General features: G+C 34.2%; 1 protein-coding gene across 1 annotated transcript in view; it reads left to right on the top strand.

The window, feature by feature from the left end:
- Window positions 1–26,479, top strand: part of LOC127863835 (uncharacterized) — a 68,998-nt gene extending 42,519 nt beyond the window's left edge. Inside the window, exons 10-11 of the mRNA XM_052403491.1 lie at window positions 23,533–23,652; window positions 24,358–26,479. Of these exons, the coding sequence (XP_052259451.1) occupies window positions 23,533–23,646 (114 nt within the window). The 3' untranslated portion in view covers window positions 23,647–23,652; window positions 24,358–26,479. The remainder of the gene's footprint in view (window positions 1–23,532; window positions 23,653–24,357) is intronic.
- Window positions 26,480–26,807: the final 328 nt, after the last annotated feature.

Genomic DNA, 26,807 nt, shown 5'->3' with positions numbered 1-26,807 from the left:
TCAAGATATTCGAATATTATTTTTAACGTTATTATTCCCATGATTACGATAAATTCTTACAATATTATACAGTATAACACTAAATATGGTTCGACTGACCAATGTCGGCTCGGGTACTACTTACTTGTACCCCGGGTACTCTTAAGTATACTTACACGAAACCCGGGTACGGTAAATATACTTAATCTCTATATAAGACAGTACCCGTTGTACAGAAAATTGACATAAATGTGAATAAAATTGATTTAAAAAAAAATAGCCGACAACGATCATTTTAGCGTGAAGTTTACGTTTTGGTTTATTTACCGCGCCTAAATATTATATATATATATATATATATATATATATATATATATATATATATATATATATATATATATATATATATATATATATATATATATATATTTATATTAATAACGACACATTCAAATACCGGATAAATAGCACAGAGTTTCAGATTATTTTGATAAAATGTCTTAATAATGATTGGGACAGCAATTATTCGGGAAAGAATCTTCGGAGAGTAAAAACAATGTCGGAACGAATGTCCGGGCTGTCATAACTATGTAGATACCATTATCTGCATTGTCAAAATAACGAAGGCACGAATGTTAGGGTTGTCAAAAAAGAAAAGATAATAACTTTATTACAATTGGGGTTGTATGAGACCAACCTTTTTGTCATTCGTAGTCGTATAACCTTATTAAGATACACTTTTATATACATATATACACTATATTACGCAATAATCTATGTTTGAAAATGTCCGGGTATGCAATTTTAAGCCAATAAATAAGTTTATTACACTTTCGGGCGTTATTCCAATTTAGGTTGTCAAGCAATTGTAATAATGTAATAACTTCATTACAATTGAGTTTCTATGAGAACACCGTTTTTGTCATTCATATGTCGTATTGCCCTATTAATATCAATTTTAAATACATGTAAGCATTATATTTTGCAATAATCTGTGTTTGAAAATGCGATCAGATGCAATTTTTAACAAATAAATAAGATTATCACCTTTTCGGGCGTTATTACAATTCAGGTTTTCAAGCAATTGTAATAATGTTGTCATTAAGATACACTTGTATAAACATATATACACTATATTTTGCAATAATTTGTGTTTGAAAATGCAATTAGATGCAATTTTAAGCCAATAAATAAGTTTATAACACTTTCGGGCGTTATTACAATTCAGGCTGTCAAGCAATTGTAATAATGTTATACCTTTATTACAATTGAGGTTGTACGAGACCAACCTTTTTGTCATTCATATGTCGTATTGCCCTATTAGGATACATTTTATATACATGTATGCATTATATTTTTCAATAATCTTTGTTTGAAAATGCGATCAGATGCAATTTTAAACCAAGAAATGAGTTTATTACACTTTCGGGTGTTATCACAATTCAGGGCGACAAGCGATTGTAATAATATAATAACTTTATTACAATTGAGTTTGTATGAAAACAACATTTTTTGACATTCATTTGTCGTATTGACATATTGATATAAATTTGTATTACATGTACGCATTATATTTTGCAATAATCTGTGTTTGCAAATGCGATCAGATGCAATATTAAACCAATAAATATGTTTATTACACTTTCGGGCGTTATTACAATTCAGGTTGTCAAGGAAGTGTAATAATGTAATAACTTTATTACATTTGAGGATGTCTGAGAACACCTTTTTGTCATTAATAGGTCGTATAACCTTATTAAGATACACTTTTATATACATGTATAAACTTTATTTTGCAATAATTTGTGTTTAAAAATGCGATCAGATGCAATTTTTAACCATAAAAAAAGTTTATTACACTTTCGGGCTTTATTACAATTCAGGTTGTCAAGCAATTGTAAAAATGTTATAACTTTTTTACAATTGGAGTTGTATGATACCAACCTTTTGTCATTCATATGTCGTATTGCCCTCTTAAGATACATTTAGTATACATTTATTCATTATATTAAACAAAAATCTTGGTTTGAAAATGCGATCAGATGCCATTTTTAACCAAGAAATGAGTTTATTAAACTTTTGGGTGTTATCAAAATTCAGGGCGACGGCGATTGTAATAATGTAATAACTTTATTACAATTGAGGTTGTATGAGACCAACCTTTTTTGTCATTCATAGGTCGTATTACCTTATTGAGATACACTTTAAAATACATGTATACCCTATATTTTGCAATAATTTGTGTTTAAAAATGTAATCAGATGCAATTTTAAACCAAAAAAATAAGTTTATTACACTTGCGGGCGTTACTACAATTTAGGTTGTCACGCAATTGTAATAATGTAAAAACTTTACTACAATTGAGGTTGTATGAGAACACATTTTTTGTCATGCCTAGTCGTATAACCTAATTAAGATACACTTTGATAAACATATGTACACTATATTTTGCAATAATTTGTGTTTGAAAATGCGATCACGTGCAAATTAAAGCCCAGAAATAAGCTTATTACCCTTCGGGCGTAATTACAATTCAGGTTGTCAAGCAATTTTAATAATGTAATAACTTTTTTACAATTGAGGTTGTATGAGACCATAATTTTTTAATTCCTATTTGTATGACATTATTAAGATACACTTTTATAAACATATATACACTATATGTTGCAATAATTTGTATTTGAAAATGCAATCAGATGCAATTTTAAGCCAAAAAAGTTTATACACTTTCGGGCGTTATTACAATTCAGGCTGTCAAGCAATTGTAATAATGTAATAACTTTATTACAATTGAGGTTGTTTGAGACCAACCTTTTTGTTATTCATATGTCGTATTGCCCAATAAAGATACATTTTTTATACATGTATGCATTATATTTTGCAATAATCTGTGCTTGAAAATGCGATCAGATGCAATTTTTGAACCAAGAAATGAGTTTATTACACTTTCGGGTGTTATCAAAATTCAGGGCGACAAACGATTGTAATTATGTAATAACTTTATTACAATTGAGTTTGCATGAGACCAACCTTTTTGTCATTCATAAGTCGTATTACCTTATTGAGATACACTTTTAAATACATGTATACACTATTTTTTGCATTAATTTGTGTTTGAAAATGCGATCAGATGCAATTTAAAACCAAGAAATAATTTTATTACAATTTCGGGCGTTATTGCAATTCAGGTTGTCAAGCAATTGTAATAATGTAGTAACTTTATTACAATTGAGGTTGTACGAGACCAACCTTTTTGTCATTCATATTTCGTATTGCCCTATTAAGATCCATTCTATATACATGTATGCATGATATGTTGCAATAATCTGTGTTTGACAATGCTATTTTAAACCAAGAAATGAGTCTATAACACTTTTGGATGTTATCAAAATTCAAGGCGACAAGCGATTGTAATAATATAATAACTTTATTACAATTGAGTTTGTATGAAAACACATTTTCTGTCATTCATAGGTTGTATTGCCCTATTAAGATACATTGTATATAAATGTATGCATTATATTTTGCAATAACTTGTGTTTGAAAATGCGACCAGATGCAATATTAAACCAAGAAAAAAGTTTATTAAACTTTCGGGCGTTATTACAATTAAGGTTGTCACGCAATTGTAATAATGTAATAAAGTTTATTACAATTCAGGTTGTTATTATAATTCAGGTTGTAACAGACATGTCCCTTTGAACTTTCAAAGTGAATTTTTTTTAAGCCATAGTGGGTAAAATTTTCGCCTGGTCCTACTACCCGGGAATTCGCCAATGTTATAATTTTTAGGAAAATAGACCAATACACGGTTGTCAAAGCGACCTTAATGTGCTCTGGTAGAGAAAGCAGTATTGAATCGAGAATATATATATCTTACGAAAAAATGGTCGTAATCGATGGTATGACACCCCTATTGATGAGTATTGCACTCGAGATAACAACCGAGGGATTTATCCGTGACTACTGGGGCACACCGTAGCCATGGATTTTCACAATCTTATCATCATATTTGAGCCTATGGTAAGTTGTTAAATGAATTCTTTGAACAGCTAGTGAATAATCTTAACCATTTAAAAGATTATACTGTTAAATTAATTATAATTGATGACAGGAGTGTTTTAATATTAGCAAATATTACACGCTATTTTCAGTCCAAACAAAAATCCTATGATATGGTTGAAAAATGCATGCACACTATTTTATATCATCGAAGAATATGTTGTTTGTTTATATTATATTAATTTTGGTCGCGTGCTGAGTATTATTAATTTACTGTAGTCGTCATTGCTCGTGTAGTACCGATATTTTAACTATAAATGTAGAAACGTAGTTTCAGTAGTAGTAGTGGTAGTAGTAGTATTAGTAGTAGTAGCATTAGTAGTAGTAGTATTAGTAGAAGTAGTATACGTAATAGTAGAATTAGTAGAATTAGTAGTAGTAGTAGTAGAAGTAGTAGTAGTAGTAGAAGTAGTAGTAGTAGTAGTAGTAGTAGCAGCAGTAGCAGTAGCAGTAGTAGTAGCAGTGGCAGTAGCAGTAGCAGTAGTAATAGTAGCAGTGTCAGTAGCAGTAGCAGTAGTTGCAAAAAGGCAAATGTACAATATAGGTATACACAAAATATATTTAGCAGCTGTCGTAGTATTTATAATTCTAATACTAATACTAATACTAATAATAATACTCATAATAATAATTATAATAATAATAATAATAATGTAGTAGTAGAAGTAGTAGTGGTAGTAGTAGTTGTAGTAGTAGAAGTAGTAGTAGTGTAGTAGTGGTAGTAGTAGTAGTAGAAGTAGTAGTAGTAGTAGTAGAAGTAGTTGTGGCTGTAGTAGTGGTGGTGGTGGTTTTGGTAGTGGGGTGGTGGTGATGATGATGGTGGTTACGGTGCTGGTGGTGGTGGTGGTGGTGGTGGTGGTAGTGGTAATGGTAGTGATAGTGGTAGTGGTTGTGGTAGTAATTGTAGTAGTAGTAGTAGCAGTAGTAGTAGTAGTAGTAGTAGTAGTAGTAGTAGTAGTTATAGTAGTATTTATGGTAGAAGTAGTTGTAGTAGTAGTAGTAGTAGTAGTAGTAGTAGTAGTAGTAGTAGTAGTAGTAGTAGTAGTAGTAGTAGTAGTAGTATCAGTAGTAGCAGTAGTAGTAGTAGTAGTAGTAGCAGTAGCAGTAGCAGAAGCAGTAGCAGTTGTAGAAGTAGTTGTAGAAGTAGTTGTAGAAGCAGCAGCAGTAGCAGTAGCAGTAGCAGTGGCAGTGGCAGTGGCAGTATCAGTAGCAGTAGCAGTAGTAACTGTAGCAGTGGCAGTAGAAGTACCAGTAGCTACAATAAGGAAAATGTACAATAGAGCTATACAAAAAATATATTCAGCAGCTGTCGTAGTATTTATAATAATAATAATAATAATAATAATAATAATAATAATAATAATAATAATAATAATAATAATAATAATGATTATTATTATTATTATTATAATTATTATTATTATTATCATTATTATTATTAGTAGTATTACTATTGATTATGATGATTATTATTACTTCTTAGTATTACTTTTATTATAATTATATTATACTTATTAAGTTAATCTTTAAATAAAGTATGGGACATTAGGATCGAACTACTTTTAGCCACGGAACGGTGTTGAGACTCGCACATCAGTTAGTTGGTTGTCACAGCAATGGATACCGATATACAGGATGTGGCTGTGATAAGATATCAAAGGTTCCTTAGTTTTGAGCGCCTAACAGGACATATGTTGTTGTTCTTATTATTATTATTATTATTATTATTATTATTATTATTATTATTATTATTATTAATAATAATAATAATAATATTATTATTATTATTATTATTATTATTAATATTATTATTATTAATATTATTATTATTATTATTATTATTATTGTTATTATTATTATTATCATTAATCAAAATAATGCATTATACTGCATTATTATTATTATTATTATTATTATTATATTTATTATCATTAAACAAAATTATGCATTATAATGCATTATTATTTATTTATTTATTATTTTTTTATTATTATAGGTTAATATCAAAGCATGTAATGAATATCAGAACCGAATTCACGCAAAAATTGGTTCTATTGCCACGAGACGTTTTTATGATTCGCACATCAGACAGTCGGTTCTCATTGCAGTTGTGTACCAATATACAATATATGTCTTTGCGATAAGAAATTAAAGGTCCCTTACTTTACAGCGTTAAACAGGGGTATTTGTTTTAACAGCGAATATGCTGTTCTAAATAATATTCATGTTGTTAGGATTGGAATGCGTTGTTCTTTAAACTAAACCATTTATGTAATTAAAAGCTGTCTTTTTAAAAGTCTTTCGTGTAACCATATCGCTTTCATATTCGCATCGTATGATAAAACTTAACCTACGAATGTGAAAACGGTAAATTGTTGTTCAAAATGCATAAACAATTTATAATTCGTAAAATCCCTCAAATCGTTGTATTGCAGCGTAAGATAGGACGGAAACCAATCCAACAAATTTTGTAGGCGTAATCGATTAAAACAACGTGTTTTTTTTCAATCGGGATTGTCCGTATTTAATTGTTGTTTGATTGGATAACAATAACCAATGAAAATGATTGTAACAAACTAAATAAATGGCGGTTTATTTTTTTATGGTAAGCAGTTAACCGAATGCTGATTATCTCATCTGGACATGATAAGTAAGGCATTTTAAAAAGAGAAATGCAGTAAACAAAAAAATACTTTAAATATTAAATAGCTCTCGAGCATATATTTAAACCATAGGTATAGGTTGTTTTTAAGTAGAGCTTCATAAAATATAATCATTTTCGGACTGCGGTAATTTCGGACAAAATCATACAGACAAGTACCAAACAACAAAAAACGTACTATCTTCAGTCCATTCGTTGTACTAGAACTAATATATCTGTCCATATCAGTTGGATATTTATATGTCTATTGATATAGTTAAATAAAGAAAAATATTCGCTAAAGATTAAGACCTTAAGATTAGAAGGCAGATCACTAACGAGCTTACACATACATTACTTGTATTTGCTATATCTATAAATCATGCCGAAAACACAAGAACATGAATAATGTTTTTCAGAAAAAATATTGCATATGTCAAGCCGTTTGTATAGGTTCGTTCATTACCATACAGCTTACAAAGTCTGTTTTATGTATTTTAAGGATGTTAGCTACTGGACCCATTCGCATAGGCGGCTGTACATCTTTACGGTGTATTTAGACTTTAATCCTGTATTAAACGTCTGGCATACATGTATATCAGTGTTAGATTTGTTATGTGTAATTACAAATAATAATAGTAATAACAACAAAAGACTTGAATTTTGAAATTTCCTAAAAGAAACACTACTGTCGTTTAAATACTTTAACTTATTATCCACTTCTGAGTGGGAAGCAAATTGGATATCGATGTTACTGGTCATTACTGTATTAATGACAATGTTTGTACCTCCCGCGCGCGCTCAGAAATCGGAAAACCCCACAGCGCGTGAGTTCCAAATTAAATATATTGTCTAAATATATCTTTTGAAGTAGTTCTCTTGAATGCACCGAGGTTTTATAAGTACATACATACAGCTCAGAGTTCTTCTTGTTAACCGATTTTTAATGTAAAAAAGTTATGTCTCACATATGTTTATAAAATCGAGTTCAATCAACCTAAACAATTGTAACAAACACAAAACCTGCCATTACCGACATCAATTTGCGAATGATTTGTGAAAAAATACTCAAAACAAAAACTTTGTACAAAAACCGTTATCAAACTGAAAGCCAAAGTTCTGAATTAACGATTTTGATCCATGGTATTATTACTATTGATGATCCGAAGATAGTCGGTATATTACAATTAGACACGAGATCTATCTCTCAGCGGATTCTGTAGATAGTTTATAGAGTCTTTAGAGTATTTTCAAATTGAAAAACTGAATACTCTGCTTTGTCCATTGAAAAACATACACATAAAAATGAACCGTTGATGTGTTTGAAACTTTTGATTTATATCAATATTATGCGAGCGTACCATATCATGTAAGTTTGCACAGTGCGGATATATTTACAATATAGTTGTGTTTATTTAATGCGAGAATATTATAGTTAATGTGGCTAATATTTCCGATTAAAGTGCCGCCAGGATTCTGGGAGGCATCTTTACATGAATAAACGTGTAGTAAGTTACAACTCCCAGCTACCCAGAGGGTCAATAGCTAGAGAGATAGAGTGATGGATTATTGCAACTATCTTTTGAAATTGAAGCAGCGCTAGTTATTTAGTAGATTATTAAGGTTTAAGATTTGCCGTTACACATGTTTAGAAATTACGCTACAGCGATACCAGTATATTTATGGCAACATCAACATGTATGATCAGATAAAAAATTATAGTCACGAGTTGGGCTATAAGTTTCTTGTCACCGAGTCAAGTGTTCTGTTTAATGACATGATTTAGCTTAATTAAATATGCAATGTTAATTTAAAGGTGCAGATAAAAAGTATAATGCTCCCAAAGAAAGTTTGGGCCAAACGATACCTAAGAAACAAAAAGGTATGCTCCTAAATAACTATTTTGTTTTGTATAGGTAGATAAATAAAGCTGAGTGGACCCTGTGTGGACCCTGAGTGAACCCTGTTGACCCCGAGTGGACCCTATGTGGATCCTGTGTGGACCCTATGTGGACCCTGTGTTGACCATGAGTGAGTACCGGCATTTCTTTCCACAGTACTTACTTGATTCACGCAAGTTGGTACGACTTTTGAATTATAGCTGCAATTTCCAGCTATTGAGTGTTTACGTAAACATTTTTTGAATCCTGATGTGGTCTTATGTTGTGGTTGGAGGCCAGAATACCCGGACGAAACCCCAAAAGCCCAATCAACCCGAACGACAGAGTGACTTGAACGGTCACCCCTCGCAAACTTCGTTTGCGGGGGTGGGGGAGGGGGTAACTGAAAGCGCCTACCGTATTAATACAGGCGGGCTGTGTAAACGTCGAACTGACGGTGGTGACGTTATCTGTACAAAACACTTTTATGACGTGAGGTCCATCGGCGGCCGCTAAAGTCGCCCCCGCTTTGATATTGAACTCTGAAAAAAGCATAATGTATCGGTCGGTTTAAATAATAACTCGCTGAAATAAGTAACTATGAGACTGTTTTTGTTTACTGATTACTGGAGGAGATGAGATTTTTACTCTAGCGGAAGCAGAAAGTAAATCGTGAAATGGTATATTTTAGACAGATACGTGAAGAAACATAACCCGCGCTCTGTTAAATGGGGTTTTTATGGTATTTTTCAAACATTCATTTTAAGCGAAACATGTCGTGGCTGATTAACGCGTACATTGTCTTTCCTGATTAGCCTGTGCAGTCCTCATAGGTTAATCAGCCACATAATTTCCCGCTTAAAATATATTTTTAAACAGGCATGCATCAGCCTTCTTAGATCGCGGCTCATAAAAAGTTGAAGACAATTGGATTATTTCTTGGTCAAACGAGAAAATTACTCCGTTATATAAACATATAATCATCACACGAGACAATGCGGTATTGAATTGTAATTCATTTCAAATGTGTTTTACATTAAATATATAATTTATTTATGTTTATATATATCCACTTTTGCAACATTAAAAAATGACGACAGACAACCTGGGCTAGTGGCGGCTACCACTTCAAAACGGGCGTTTTGCGGCGCTCTCACGGAGCGCGTTACGGTGCCATCGCTGTCGGTCACACTGAATGTGTGGAGGGTTGCGGCGGCCGTCTGCACACGGTCGTTGATAGCCGTCCCGCTCGCCGCAAGTGCTGATATCACCGGCGGCTAAAGTCGCCAAGAGAAGAAAAAGTGCAAATAGCAGGTGTCGATAAATTAATAACAGTTATTAAGAGAAAGATAAATTTATAAACAATATATAAAGAGCCTTTTTTCAATTGAATATATAGTGAGAGAACAACATTTTGAACAAAAACGCTTGAGAGATGTTTGTACGAGAAAGGGCTCCGTATTTTACATTTTCAGTCAATGCATCTTTATTCAAATATGTTATTATAACCGTTAACATGTCTACGGGTACATTTTTCGGTAGGCAGATAACTTTCCGTGGGAAATATATATACTCTAGGCGGAAACTACCAAGTAAACGCTGTGTTTATAGACTATAACAATGACTACGTCTGATTTGTTTTCAACTATTTTCCAATTAATATCGTATTGATTACGATTTAAAGGGATCTTTTCACGGTTCGGTAAATTGACAAAATTCAATAAAGTTGTTTCAGATTCGCAAATTTTCGTTTTAGTTATGATATCTGTGAGGTAACAATATTACTGAACATTTACCATAGTCTAATAATATCCATTATATGTATCTTTTGACGATTTGAAAACCTAAAAATTATAAAGCGTTGCAACGCGAAACGATTGAATAATTTGGAGAGTTCTGTTGTCGTTTAAATTTACGAAACAACGAAGATTACTTATATAAGGTATAAAATACTTACACTGTGTATACCTGGCGGAATAGCTGAGAGGGCTAGTACTTTTTTACTTCAGACTTACTCCAGGACTCGGGGGGTCACTGGTTCGAGCCCTGGTACTGACTACTTTTTTTACCTTTTTTTAAATTTTATTCTGAATTTTTTACTGGAGCTTTTAAGATCAAATGTTTACATTTATCAATATAAAACATTTAATGACAAACTTCAAAATATGCCAAAATCTGTGAAAAGGCCACTGTAAAGGTCATTTTAAAAACATATTTTTATTTGAGCTTATATTCTTAATTTCTTAATTTTGTTTAGAAACATTTGGGAAAAAAGACTGTGCAAAATGAACTATTTTTAAAAATGTGGCAGCAAATTTCGGCGCCACAATCACTTTGAGGCAGTTACTGAACCCGTCACAGCCGGCGTTTAAATAAATTAACGATATGGGCTGGTTTACCACGAATGATTAAAAAAAATCTTAACTTTTGCATAGGATAAACAAAAACATGAAATAAGAAGCGCTATTTGTAGATTTCAACGAGTCTCGTTCTGCTAAAGCAGAATCACGTGACTTTGTGGGGTTCCCAAGTAAACGTAAATTGATTTACACACCGGTAAGATGTGCTTTTTCTCCAATAACTTTGCAAAATAATTTTTATAAAGGATTTTAACTAGTGCATAAAAGACAGTTTTATATTGTGCGTATAGCAATGTGAAATACATCAGAATTACTTTATTTAATAAGGCTGTGTTCTGGGACAAAAATCGGTGTCTACTGCATGTATCTAAATGGCTATTCTTCACGAAACGTGGAATTTTGTCACCGATTGCAGACGTTTTCAAAGATTTATTCCTAAATCTTAAGATATCGACACAAACTGCAACAAAACTGTATTTTATGCACTAAATATTTTTGAAAATGTATTTCAACAACTTGAGATATTCGCAATAATTAAGTAAATAACGGTGTGTATACATTCTGTCCAGCCCGTGTGTAAAACCCGGGAAACCTCGTTGACAGGCTAATCAGGGACGACACTTTCCGCATAATATAGATTTTCGCGAAAAATAGAAATTCTTCCAACGAAAAAAAACAAAAAAAAACGGAAAGAGTCGTCCCTAAGTAGCGTCCTGCTCATTATGGGACGTCCCTAAGTAGCGTCCTGCTCATTATGGGACGTCCCTAAGTAGCGCCCTGCTCATTATGGTACGTCCCTAAGTAGCGTCCTGCTCATTATGGTACGTCCCTAAGTAGCGTCCTGCTCATTATGGGACGTCCCTAAGTAGCGTCCTGCTCATTATGGGACGTCCCTAAGTAGCGCCCTGCTCATTATGGGACGTCCCTAAGTAGCGCCCTGCTCATTATGGGACGTCCCTAAGTAGCGCACTGCTCATTATGGGACGTCCCTAAGTAGCGCCCTGCTCATTATGGGACGTCCCTAAGTAGCGCACTGCTCATTATGGGACGTCCCTAAGTAGCGCCCTGCTCATTATGGGACGTCCCTAAGTAGCGCCCTGCTCATTATGGGACGTCCCTAAGTAGCGCCCTGCTCATTATGGGACGTCCCTAAGTAGCGCACTGCTCATTATGGGACGTCCCTAAGTAGCGCCCTGCTCATTATGGGACGTCCCTAAGTAGCGCCCTGCTTATTATGGGACGTCCCTAAGTAGCGCCCTGCTCATTATGGGACGTCCCTAAGTAGCGCCCTGCTCATTATGGGACGGCACTTTACGCAAATGCATTAAGCTCCATTTCTTTCAGAGCGTGAATCTAAAATACAAACCTCGTCGACAATGTTGACGTTGAACGTTCCCGTGATGGCGGTGTTCCCGTCAGTACACGTGATCGTCAACGGCAACGGAACCGCCTGGTCATTGAAGTCTATAGACGCCTGAGTAACGGTGTTACTGATCCACACTTGGAACTCTAGAATATAACATATGTAAAGGTAAAAAAATATCCTATTATTATTTTTTTTCAAAATTCCTCAAAAGGGTGTGGTCTTTAAGATTGTAGGATATAAGCCCCCAGTTTTGTCCTGGGGGCTTATATCCTACCTGTCATTTCTACTGGGGGTACTTGTCCAAATGTTCATTTTATTGGGGGGGGGGATTTGTCCTGGGGGGCTTATGTCTGGATCCCCGTCTTTAAGGATCTTGTTCACGATGTCACACTTTTACATCAAAGCGTAACCTAGAACTCTTGAGGTAGGAAGGCGGATGTAACACTCGACCAACTTCACATGGTGACTGACGATCTTATAGCTTGAGTAAGATCGGATGCTTTAAACATTTAAGGCTAATTGCGAAAAGTCAATCCGTTATTCAAAGACGCCGTAGCCGGCTTTTGAGAATCTGCCGGTGGTGACGCCACGGGTCTGATCTCATACACTGACGTCACCGGAAACGTTATACTGCACGTTGTGTCGGGGTCGGTGACGGTGAATACACAGAGTGACGTCGCGGCGACGGTCGAGTCGGAAATAGACGGAGATGTGTCGGGAATTCCTGAAACGAACGTCGGAGGCTGAATATAAAATACCATGATTTTTTTGTTTCAGTGAATGCCTGTATTTTATTAGTTTACCCCGTGCAATATGAAATTATATAGATGAATGTTAATCGTTCTACATAAAATCAAAATTAATGAAAAATTAGGACTATTTTGAAATGAATTGCTATATGATTATTGTGTTCGATTTATTTGCCATTCAAGTTAGTTACTATTTGTGGAAGTCAATTTGACAAAAATTAAAGCGAACAGCAAGTTTTACATTTTTTTCAGAAAGAAAATCTATATTAATATCCAATTAGGCTTTAATCGGTTTGAATGTGTATACACGAAAATTCATGTTTCCTAAAGAAACAGGTGTTAAAATGTTTGTGCACAATATTGCCAATAAGAACAAACACAGCTTGAATGTGCAACATTGTCTGCTTAAAAAAAATCAAGGATATGCTAACAATCAAATATTTGGGGGAAAAATGAAAATACATATGATAAAAATCAATGATGTATACATGTTTTGTTTATAATATTATGCATGTTAAAAACAATATCACAATATAACGAATATGAAGATGTCACAGATTCGGATGGACAATATTTTTTGTTAGGACTAAAATCTTACGAAACAAATGAAGTACAATGATTATAATTTGTGAGACACTAATATTCGTTGATTGTTTGGGTTGACCGATCCACGAATTTAAAACAAACACTTCGGAAAATGACCGACACAAATTAAGCATTTCTTCCTAAATTGGAAATCCACATATTGACATGCATACGAAAATGTATTGTTTAAGCCACAAAATATCATGGCCACGAATACAAATGATTTCACAGCACCTTCTCAAGTAAGGTAACAGTAAACGTTCCTTGGATTGTTAACTGTGTGATTGAGAACGCACGAAAATTAGAGTAGACCGAATAATATGGACTTCACAGTACTTTAACGTGTCTAAGGAAAAAACATTTGTAAAACCAAAAAAAGCACGAAAATAATTCCGAAAAATAATATGGTTTGAACGTTACCTTATCAAATAAGGGAACCGTGAACGTTTCGGTAATGATATTCGCCAGCGATCTGTCATCAACGCACTGAACGTTAACGAAGATAGGTGACGTCGCCGCGTCCATCGTCACGCCGGCTTTCACCCAAATGGCAAATGTCGGCGCCGTGCCTGGAACCAGGTTGAAGAAGATGTCCTGTGGCGCCTGTGGCGCCTGTGGCGTAATGAGACGATACCTATAAACCTTTACACATATTTATTGTTGCTCGAATGCATCGAGAGCCTAAAGGTTATTCAAACTCTATCGAGTCAATTTCCTGGTTAGATCCAGTACTTGGTGTATTTTGGGAAATATAAAGAACGCTCCCACAGTGGGGATTGCACTTATGAAATCCTTGTCGCTAGGCGGACACCATATCTATAACACCACGGCATTCTCACATAGAGGATGTAAATTGGCTTCGGTAGATGATCAATTTTAATTCACGAGAAATAAGAAAAGTTAATAGTTGCACTTATTTCAATCATAAGTTGAACAAAAAACGATACCTACAAATTTAAAGTTGTCTTACTATCAAAGGGTTTTATCTCTCTTTTTATTTGCACTGGTATTTATATGTTTGGTCTCGATAGCAAAAGCTTCTAGTAGAAGTGTACATGTTAAAAAAAAAACTTAACATACCGTGGGCCGTTTTCATTTTTTGTGTACTTGATGGGTGTATAAAAATAATTGTATAATCATACACATTTACATGCAAAACCTATAGTTTGATATTTCCAGAATTTACGATTACATTCACACCTTTTTTAATATAGAAATCCCAAAAATTACTTACCTGTATCGAGTGAGCAAGTGATGATACTCTGGTCGTTGGCGTCCGTGACGCTGAACGTGCGAAGTGACGTCGTCGTCTGCAATCTATCAGCACGCGCCGGTGACAGCGTAGCGGGTAGTCCGGTAAAAAACCGATTTCTAAAACAATGTGTAAGTTAAATGTTATCCTTTTATAAATCTGGAAACTTCATTACCTGTTTTAAGCAATAGCAAAAACAGAAGAGTAACGTTCGTAAAATATGCAGGACCGCGACGTTCAACCAAATAATAAATTCTTGACAGGTTTTTAATAACCTGCGATATCTTGATAACAATATCGATATCGTCAGATACGAATTTCATCTTCCAAGCTTCTGTGACATTTACATTTGACGTTTCGGCCTCAAAAGTTAAGGGCGTCATATGTAACCAGCATACCAATTGCGATGGTCGTAAGTCCGAGCGTTCTCGTAGGGAAAAGAAATGTCCAGGGACCGACGACCCACTCTGAATCATCAGACGATTTACTGCATCAATTTATCTTACGGAGGGTTCCGGAAATTGCCGGTGTATCCCGATTAACGAGATCTATCTTACGGAGGATTTCGGAGATAACGATTTCTTTCCGACTACCGACCGACGTACAGGGAAAAAGCAATCTATTCCAACTTTTTCGCACGGTGGAATACCAATTACAACAGAATGAGTGCTAGAATGTATATTAGGAAAAGTTACGACGTTCCAAACATATGTATTTTGTCAATAGTTTTATACTTTAAATGTTTACCTTGATGTAAACAGTATGTACTAAACAATAAACATTAACTTATTCGAAAACACGTTTTAACAAATGCTTAAATCGTTTTTCAGTTATTGATTTTTACTATGCTTTCGTCATCGGATATATTGATGGTCCTTGATGACGTCACAGTGTTGATAGCGTCAGTGCACGTGACGGTGATCGTGTTACTCGTAGCAGAGTCGAAATCAAGCGTGGCAATCGTCTTGACGTCGAACCCTGTCAAAGAAAGCACCTAATTAACCATGATGGCTTAGTCAAAGGTGTCACCGATATTTAAACCGTTTTAGCATCTAATTTATATCATTAAGGAAAATTCATACTCCTCCTCCTCCTCCTCCTCCTCATCATCATCATCATCACCATAACATCATCATCATCATCACCATAACATCATCACTATCATCATCATCATTATCATCACCATAACATCATCATTATCATCATCATCACCATATCATCATCATCATCATCATCATCATCATCATCATCATCATCATCATCATCATCATCATCATCTTCATCATCAGCATCATCATCACCTCATCATCATCATCATCATCATCATCATCATCATCATCATCACCATACCACCATCGCCATTACAGCAGCAGTATCCTGATCATTATATTCCTACTCTTCATCAAAAACACCACTATTACAATCATCATGATCATTTTAATGTCTTCACCACTATCACAATCATCACCTTTATTGTTCAGGTTTTATGCTGTTTGCTGCTCATCAGTATCTAAGGGTTGGAAAAGAAGCCTTAAAAACTTGAATCCAGTTGAATCTAGTCAAAAAGGTCTTTAATTAAATGTAACTTTGTAAGGGACTTCAAATGTGTCAAATTACATATCTGTGTGTTAAAGGGTTAAAAGAGACTTTCTTTACATAAAAAAATCTCCATAAAAGTGAAGTGTTGTTCGTGATTAGCCTGTGCTGATTGCACAGGCTGATCTGTCTCAGACAACACTTTAGGCACATAAATGAAGTCCCATTTACCCAGAGCAAGGCCCATTTGAGCCTTTGCATGCTGGGAAATTTGTCGTCTGCTAAAATTTCCTCTGCAGAATTTCTAAAATTAGCATTTTCTTCGTGTTTTTTTCAAAGAATACTATCAGAATAGCAAACAATTTGGATCCTGATGAGACGGCACATTCTGTGGCGTCTAATCTGGATCCAAACTGTTTGCAAAGGCCTAAGCTTTTATTTACAAGCATTTTTTTTAATTTGAATTTTATACTCCAAACAAAGCTCACTGGCAATCCGACTTCATGAGACAGCAAGGATGGGATGGTGACCTTCCCATGGACATACAGGAGTTCTGGAGCCCTTTTGTCGTACGCGGCGCTAACAAGGTTCTTCCAGTCTTATCACTTCCTGGTGTAAAAGAGCCATCAAGGTAAGGATTGAAGTGTTCACAGAACTGAATTACGCTGTTTGAGTAGCTACGCAAGCTTGCCTAGCTTAATCCACTGACATCAACTGTTCAAAGTAGACAGGACACCTGGCATGAACTGGTTAAAGCCAAGGGAAGGACTCTCAATAATCCTTAGGTATTGTACGCAATGAAGATGATTAAACGAAGTTGAAACTCGAATAAAATCAAATCAAATCACACTCGATCAGACGAGAGAATTTACTGGGCTTTCGTTAAGTTTTGATTTTTTGAAAAAAAGTCGTTGGAACATCGTGGGCTCGACTAACGACTTTTTGAAAGTTTCACATGTTTGTGTCTACGTACCAAATACTCCGTGCAGTTGTATTCACGTGGTAAATGGTCATTTAACAAGTTGGTGTGCATTATACATTGATACAAAGCTATTCTGACTGCTAACTTGCGAGAAATTCATTGTGTCTTTCCTCAATCGGCCATATTTGGCGCGCGCTTGATGTTGTCGCTGTAGGGCTATGTACTACTATGTTGAAAGGGCTGTTGTCGACATAGCGAATAGCGCGTATGAGGGGCATTTGATGGCACTGATTTTTTAGATATAAGCCAAGTGATTTAGTACGTTGTTATTTCTGTATTTATTCTATGTATGTGATATGTTGCTTTGTTAATTGTTGCTTTGTGCGTATGTGAGCAAAGTCATGTAATTGCGGATTTCGCCAGTAAAGTGAAACTGAAAGGGGCATCCTCGTGAAAGCAAAAGGAAAGTAGAAGTGGATGTGGAAAGTAGTTCGAAGCGGATTTCATATTGTGTTTTGAGTGATTTGTTATTGAGCGGTGATGATTAGCGCAAGAGATAAATGAATGTATGTCGTGTGCACTGTACTGTAGCGTAAATGCACTTGCGAAGAGACTCAGAGTTGCTGTGTATGCGGACTATGTTGTGGGCATGCGCTACTGTCTGGTTAATTATGGTAATTTTCATTTTTTTCCAATATTGCAAGGTTGTGTTTTTTCCTTCTTTTATCTGAATTAGCTGTTCATGTCACTTTTTTCACAAAGAGTACCCAAAAACCTTTTCTTAATAATTTCATGTTTTTTCATGTTAACCAAAACAAGTCACCGTTTATCTAGGGATGAAAACAATAGTAATAGTTAAAACTTTCAGACTGTTCAGAAAAAGTTGTAATCTTGAAAAAAGATACATTATAGTTTGTTTCACGAATTTCCCTGTAATTTCATTTCAGAGTCTGTGCCAGTGGACAATGCGGCAGGATTCGATCTGCGGTATATCGCTCTGATTGTGGGTTTCCCGGTAGTGTTAATCGTTGTGGTATTTATCATCCTGTACCGGAATAGAGGTGGTACCTGCCGATGTAAGTGTACTAGGGGTTATTCCTTTACCACATATAATCGAACTTTGACAACTTTGTAGTTCCTATGAATATCAATTTAAGTTACAGACCTCCTTACTAGATACGAGCTTTAAAGGCTTAATTTTCAACCACCAGATACTGATGAGCAGCAAACAGCATACAATCTCAACAGCCTGTGCGTTGTATGCTGGTTGCATTTAGCCATTTTCACTTTGCTTCTGAGGTGAACATGTAAACTTAAGCGTATATCCTCCTGTTGTTCCTTGTTATAATATTGGAGGGTCAGTAATTTCCCAAAGAATACTTTCCTTAATGCAAAAAAAAATTTAATTGTCGTTTAGACATATCTTTTGAAAGTTTTCTATCAGTCTTGTTTGATCAAAGTTCGCCAATTTTGATTGATTTATGTTGTTGTTTTCCTCTTAGTAGCCAAGAAAACTATCAAGCATTGAATTATTGGTAGGTGATCGCCAGAAAAAAACAGTTGTAAATTGTTTCTAAACATTGCTTAAAAATACAAATTAAAACATGGTTCGGTTTATTTCAGTTGTTTTTGTTTGCTAAAATATATGTGTTAATGAATGTGTTTGTTAACATATCAACAAATATTGACATACATATTTTGCAACCTTTCTTAGCTGGATGATATAAAATTTAAAAATGTACATTGCCCTTGGGCCAATGGAAGTGCAATCATTCAGTTAATTCCTGTATAGGGACAGACTTTAAGGATAACAGCGGCGCTGCTTGAAAGCGTCAAAATGAAAGTAAACCAGTTTTTGTGACATTAAGTTTTAATTTGCTAATCAACGGACTGTCTGAGTCTTAACAATAGCAGTTGTAATCAAGGATTTAAAGCATGGTCTTTTCATTTCGATTAAATCTGTGTACAAATATATGTTTAATATTAAAAGAATTTCACACGATTTGCATTGAGGAGCATCAGAGTTGAAGCAAACATGTCCAAGGCATAGCATTTTCCTATTTCACTGGATATGTTTCTCAAAGCTTTAGACATGAGCTGTATGTGGCAGTATTTGGAAAAATATAGGAATAGGAAAAAGCAGCGTACCAAAGAATTCAAAATGGATTCCTATACGCATTCACAAAGCTGTTAGTTCCTCTTATTTTAGTGGGCAAGAAGGAGAGAAAGGCAGGCAACAACCCCGAACAGGAACTGCAAGAGAATAATTTCCAGGATGCGGGTAGAGTGTAAGTACAATAAAGTGTAACTTTCTTTATCATATTTGGGGGTAAATGTTCTATCTGACCGAGGTGAAAGTAGAGTGTAACTTAGAAGAGTATAATTGTAAGCAAGAGTAGAGTTCGATATTTATGTCTTGCCTGTGTAAGCGTAGAATGTGAACTAAATGTCTGGCCTGAGTGAGAGTAGAGTGTGACCGTTATGTCTGCTCTGAGTTAGAGTATGGTGTGACTGTTTGTCAACTCTGATTGAGAGTAGAGTGTGACCTTTATATCTTACCTCAGAAAGACAAAAATGTATCATATATGTCTTTGCTGTGCAAGAGTAGAAAATAACCTTGATATTTCAGGTCAACAATAGTATAAAGAATTCTTTTGTCTGCCCTAAGCATGAGTAGAGTGTACCTTTAATGTCTGAAATTCTTTATTGAAAATAACACTTAATGTTTCTCCTGCCATTCCAGTGATGATTTCAATGATGATTCCGGAGAAATGGAGACCGGTATGAGCGCAGAGGTAAGACGGAATAAGATATATGATGAAATTGCATGACATATAAAATATATCAAAGCATGTGAATTTACATTGGGATGATATAAGTTGATATAATTATAGCATAGTGTGGGATATGAAATAAGTTTGGATTAAATTAAATTATCATTTTATAACATAAGCACATAGTAAGTACACTAATTGATATTACATGAGATTTGAAATGAGTTAAGATTAAATAACGAACTATCTACAAAAGATAACATTATATAAAATATAACAATTGTTAAAGTAAACAAATCGTGTGGTTTTTAAGAAAGAATCGAAAGAGGAAATTTTATTTTGCAAACAATGAACATCTTCAATTATGTTGGTTTCCCTTCTTAATTATGGATGAACATCAATATTCAACTGACACTAACAAATGTCATTACTATTAGTCTGGCTGAATTCCCTTAAAATAAAATGAGATTAAATATTGAATAGATTTGCTTAAATTAAAGACATGCAAAACAACATATTTGAATGACTTATTGAAAAATGAATAGACAATCACAGCAAGTAGACAGAAACTGAAAAACAAATTACAACACAACATTAAGTCACATTGTAAATTCACAAATTCTAGAGAAAAAGTTTCTTTAAAAAATAGTGTTGCTTGCAATCGCTTGTAAAGAATATGATGAACTATTTATTTTTTTATTTTTTATTTTTTGTGTGTTCTAAGTCTTAGTCTGCACCGAAGGTCAGCTATAAAGATTGTTCTCATTGGTGTGCTGCACTTGATTTATTTTTTAATGGAAGTATCAATTGTTGCATTATTTTGGCAAAATTTGGTTTAATGCATGTTTCTATAGTGTCGTCCCAGATAAGCCTGTGCAATTAGGTTTTACTTTTATGGATATTTTTCTTATGCCCTCTTCGAAGAAGAAGGGGTATATTGTTTTGCTGGCTGTTTGACGGTAGACGTTCGGTAGACTGTCGGTATACTGTCGGTAGACCAGTCAGAATGTCGGAAGACCAGTTAGTTTGCAATCAATAACTCGTCAACGAATTGACCAATTTGTTTGATACGTAACATGTGCATTGACCTTGGACAGTAGATGACCCCTATTAATATTGGGGTCACAAGAAAAAAGATCAAAGTCACTATCACACTAAGTGTGGAAATTGTTTCGATCAATAACTCGTCAATGAATTTACCGATTGGCTTAATAATACTTCACATGTGCTTTGGCCTTGGACAGTAGATGACCCCTATTGAAATTGTGTTGGCAAGGTCAAATGTCAAGGTCGCTATCACACGAAGTGTGAAAATCATTTCCGATCTTCAACGAGAAGACCGATTGGCTTGATACTTCACATGTGCATTGGGCTTGGACAGTATATGACATATACTGAAATTGAGGTCACTACGTCAAAGGTCAAGGTCACTATCACACTAAGTGGTTTCCGATCAATAACTTGCCAACGAATTGACCGATTGGCTTGATACTTCACATGTGCATTGGCCATGGACAGTAGATGACCCCTGTTGAAATTGGGGCCTTTAGGTCAAAGATCATCTTCATTGGCACAAGTGGGAAAAGCGTTTCTGATCTATTACTCGTCAACAAATAGACCGATTGGCTTGATACTTCCAATGCGCATTGGCCTTGAGCAGCAGATAACCCCTATCAAAATTGGCGTCACTAGGTCAAATGTCTAGAGTATTGTCACAATTAGTGTGAACATTGTTTCCAATCAATAAGTCATAAACGAATCGGCCGATTGGCTTGATAATTCACATGCGCATTGACCTTGGATGTAGATGACCCCTCTTGAAATTGGGGTAACTAGTTCCGATCCATGTTTGGAGGGGCATATGTCTCCGACCGCGGAACACTTGTTTAAATGAAGTCTCTTCTTAGCTAAAATCCAGTCTAGGGGAAAATTGTTGTCCCTGATTATCCTTTACTGGCAAAATCGGAACGACACTTTAGGCACATGCATAAGGCCCAGTTTTACCAGAACAATGCTCAAATATTGCTTAAGTTCTCATGAAACGCACTTGTATTGTTTACAATGGTTTTGTAAATTTATATTCATTTTGTTTTTGTTTTTTTACTATGTTAAAAGGTGCTAACAAGAATGCACTGCAAAGCTCTGTGCACTCTTAATGCTACTTGAATTTGATTGTAGCATATGATAGAAGGCATCTCACATTAATATTCATATGACTGTTCACTGTCATTTCGTGTTTAAAGAATAATCATATACAAAATCCTCAAATATTGGAAAAATTAAGGGTTACTAAATTATTTTCCAAATGTGTTTAGACCGTTCCTTAGTACCAAAAGATCGATAGTTTTTCATGCTATGAAATATTTGTTAGCAACTTTACTGATTTTTAAAAATTTGCAATTTTTGCCGCTTATTTTATTGTTAAAGTCCCATAGACACTCAACGTCCACGAGTATTTCGTAAATTATTTTGTAAAATAAAGATATCTTATAAAACAGCAGTGTTCCTTAAAGCACCAGCCAAAATGTCAATGCTAGATATTGAATGGTAACAGAGTTAACGCCAAAAAAAATCGTTTTAATTTTTTGTAAGACCAAATGTTCCATTTGAATTACCCGCGACGATATTCAAACATTTACGGGCGAAACCAGATTAGCTTCGGGATTCGTTTGAAGCATGACGTATTTCTCATGAGCTATTATGCTGGTTTTGTTGGTTTTGTCGGTTGAACGGGCTTCACAGAATATTAATCATCTCAGTTTGTAATTGAATCTTAAATACATTTAAGTTTAATGTATTTTGCGTTCTATTCTACTCAAATCTTATTTAATAACTCCTCGACTGAGTGATCTTTATACAAAAGATTGATATTGTCTTAAGTGATAGCCTAAAATCTGGCTGTCTAGCGCAGTTGGTTCATTGGATGGCCTATTAATCAGAGGATTGCAAAAGTTATTTTTTGTGAGATTTGTCATGTTATTGCCCTTATGGACATTCATCCTAAATTGGCAGTTCTCAGTTACTGGTATGTGCACAAAAGGCTGGTAAACTGGCTTACACATGCACAGTTTGAATAGTTATGATAGTACTGATCTGAATGTTATTGAACTCTGCAGACAAGCTAAACAAACACAAACATTCCAATTATTGAGAGTCTTATTACGGACTTGTAACAAAAGTTAAATTACATGTTCCATACATCATTAAAAAGGTGGTTAATATCCACTGTATTATCTTTACTTATCAGTGTTTATTGTAACTTATCATTCGTATCAATTAAGAACATGTTACGGGCCCATCTAAATTAATTAGTCAGAAACAAACCAGTTTCAAAATAAAACCTTGCTAACCTAACAGTCTTGTGCATATTTTGATTGATGAAAACAGACTATATGTACAACTATTATTGTATTTTATTTGCAATAGGCGCTTCCTTTGAGTGATGGCAATGAGAATGCAGAGATTGGTAAAGGCAGTGATGACGTCCTGGAGGACGGGTCGGATGATACATGTCCAAGGAAGTCATGTAGGATACTATGATCTAGTGTACGTGTAATAACTTATTATTTGAAATCTTTCGACCTGTCTTGAAATGTCACTTTAAGGGTATTCAGTGTCCCAAATATGATAGGAATAATTGATGGTTTGACTGTATTTCGTTTGTTTTTATTTTCAGTCTTCAAAAAGGTGGTATTTAATGTTGTGAACATCGTAAAAAAATGCTGAATCGAGTGCGCTTGATAAAGAACGTTCATGTGCAATTGCTTGTTTGTTGTGGTTCGTTAATGGCAGAGTTGATCTGATATCAATTTGCTATACGACACCTTGAAAGTGCTTTTTAGGTTTTATTTCCCTTTTCAACTTTACAGTTATGTTTTATCTTGATGTGGAAACTGCAATATAAAATGCATTTGTATTAAACTTATTTTCACTGTTTCTTTGTGACAGAGGATTTGGAAACATCATATCAAGCATTACTAGAGAAAAAACATAAAAAACACAGTTTAAAATTTACAGCACCTTTCTTTAAAGTACAACAAATGATTAGAATAACAATTTTTATACAAATAACAATACAATTTAACACTATGAGATTTCGAATTTGTGAATATCATATATGCATGTTTGATTGTTATGTTTACGTACTAGCGTATCTGACAGCTTATTGTCTGTGTGTGTCTTTTTCTATTATATATTGGAAAGAAATTATATCTTCTCATTTACATTTTACTGGGTTTACAATTATTTCAGTACATCAGTTCAATCGCCGCCGACAAAGACAAACCGAGAGAGCGGCATCCCATAGAAAAAATCCACCTTGACGTCACCCGGCGAATGCAATGGCGTGAGGAGGAAAGTACGGAATTCGGTGGCGAACTTCCTAAAAAAGGCTTTGCAGGCGTACAAATATAACGAAACCACCGCTTGTGGTGTCCAGGTTTAAAAAATAACTAAAGCGATTGCAAAAATAACTCACACATAAAGTGATGTTTTATGGAAATAATCCTTATGCAAAAAGTACGTACGCAAACAAGATGATGAATCGACAATATGTTGTTAGACTAATCTATACACATCAGACATTTTCAATCGCGACGTGAAAGCTGGTCCATGTTAAACATTTTCTGAAAAAAAAACTTATTGGACTTAAAAAAAACTTACTGAAGTAATATGAAGTGAGCATTAATTCTATAAATATATTACATACCGCACCTGCACAATAATACATTATCGGAATATTCATTTTGCGGATCCAATCGGTGTATAAAATTCAATGATGTTTCGCATTGTGCCGTCTATAAAACCAATATCTACGACACCGACAATATAGGATTCTACGAATCTGCGCATACACGTACCTATTGCGTTTTATAAAATCTAATAGAGTGTATCTGTGTTAATTCAAAATGGAATGACTATATGTTACACTATATGGAAGTGTAGGGATGCATGTTATTATAATATACATGCTATTCGTTTTTTTTTCGTGAATTTTAGATGTCGTTCCCAACAAATTTCTTCGGGGAAAAACTTCTCTATTTAAAAATGTGTGTTGAGTATTCAAAGGAACCGCAATATAAGAAAGTATCAACGATCCATTATGTGTACAATTATTAATATTATGTAAATTACGTTCGATTGATGTCAGAACACAGAAAATATATTTCAACCTCAGAAATATAATCTCATATACATACACGTGACTATTTAAAAACATAAATTATGATACAAAATTTCAAAAACAACTATTGACATAAAACACCAAAAGGTATTATCCTTGGAAAAAACCTTACTCTAGAAAGCGACTGATCTTCAGCAATTTAAAACACAACGGTAAAATAATTATCATTCGTTGGACATTTATACGATATGATTTCGGGAGTCGATCGATCAATTAACTTAATACAGCATGTCCAAAGTACTGTTTTTAATTCGAAATCCACAAATGTTCTTGTTCACGAAAAAGTCATTGTTTTAAAACTCGGTTATTTATGTCGATTAATTTACATCATGTAAACGAATTACATTATACAAATATACGAGCAATCTTCAAATGAAGATAATGATACAGAAATATGTTTGTGTTTTATAAGCACATTTTGTTAAAAAGTGGCAATATGTTATTTAAACAAATAGTTTGGCATGTTTAATTAATATAATCGAACGTCATATTGCAATATTCATTTGTAGTCCTATATTAATGAAGCATGCCGGTATGTATATGGTAGTGTTAATTGATATTTTGTTTACAAATTCCTACGCACGTTTGGTATCCATCATTTTGCATTTGAAATTGTCCTTAAGAGGTACATTTCGTTAAAATAGTATTGTGATATTACTTAGGACCAACTAATTCTATATATAATACGAATTCAATACTGCTCCAGCAGCTGGAGTTTCACTTTTTTATATAAAAGATATTGTAACATAATTGTTAAAACATAACATGCACTAAAGGGATACTCGTACAATCATTATATTCATAAAGCAATCAATTGACAATATTGAACAAGTTTGAACAGTCGGTACGAATGTATAATGTGACATCAATGTTGTATTTTCTTAAACCAAAGTTAATATTCTGGCTTGTGACACACGTAGTAGAGCTGCCGGTTAAAGTAATCTTTCAATGCATGAATGATTCCCAAATTGAATGTTTGCTTCCTTTAAAAGATGACCAAGACCGACATTTAGCTAAATAATGTTTATAAAACATGCTAGTGTGTATTTCAGTTGAGTGTGTTTGTTTCTTTGTTTTCTTTGCTTTTTTAAACCATTCAACATTCTGTTTATTTCGCTTATATGTCATGTTTCAAATTTGTTGTTGCTGATATTGCTTTTAAGCAAAATATATTATTTTGTATTTTGAAAAGTTTGTTTGTACATTGCCTTTATCTTTCCTTCCAAACATCATTCCACTCATGTCAAATAGAAGATTGGTAAACGTAATCGACGAGTTGATAAAAGTTTTACATTGCAAGGTATTAACACAGTTTTACCAGTTAGCCAGCTACATATTTTAGGTTTAAAATGTACGCCTGTGTCAAATTGTTCTAATTTCCAACAAGCTTCTGTTTGAAGGAGTTGGTTTAAGCTATTAAACCTGCTTTTACAAACACAGCCATTTCTTATTTACTAAAATCATGACCCTTCGAAAAGTACAACGATACGAAAACTACTAATACATTGTTTAGCCTAAA

Source organism: Dreissena polymorpha, unplaced genomic scaffold (genome assembly GCF_020536995.1).
Source record: "Dreissena polymorpha isolate Duluth1 unplaced genomic scaffold, UMN_Dpol_1.0 chrUn045, whole genome shotgun sequence".
NCBI classification, from domain to species: domain Eukaryota; kingdom Metazoa; phylum Mollusca; class Bivalvia; order Myida; family Dreissenidae; genus Dreissena; species Dreissena polymorpha.
The sequence above is the reverse complement of the archived record's forward strand: the minus strand, read 5'-3'. Positions and strand labels throughout refer to the sequence as shown.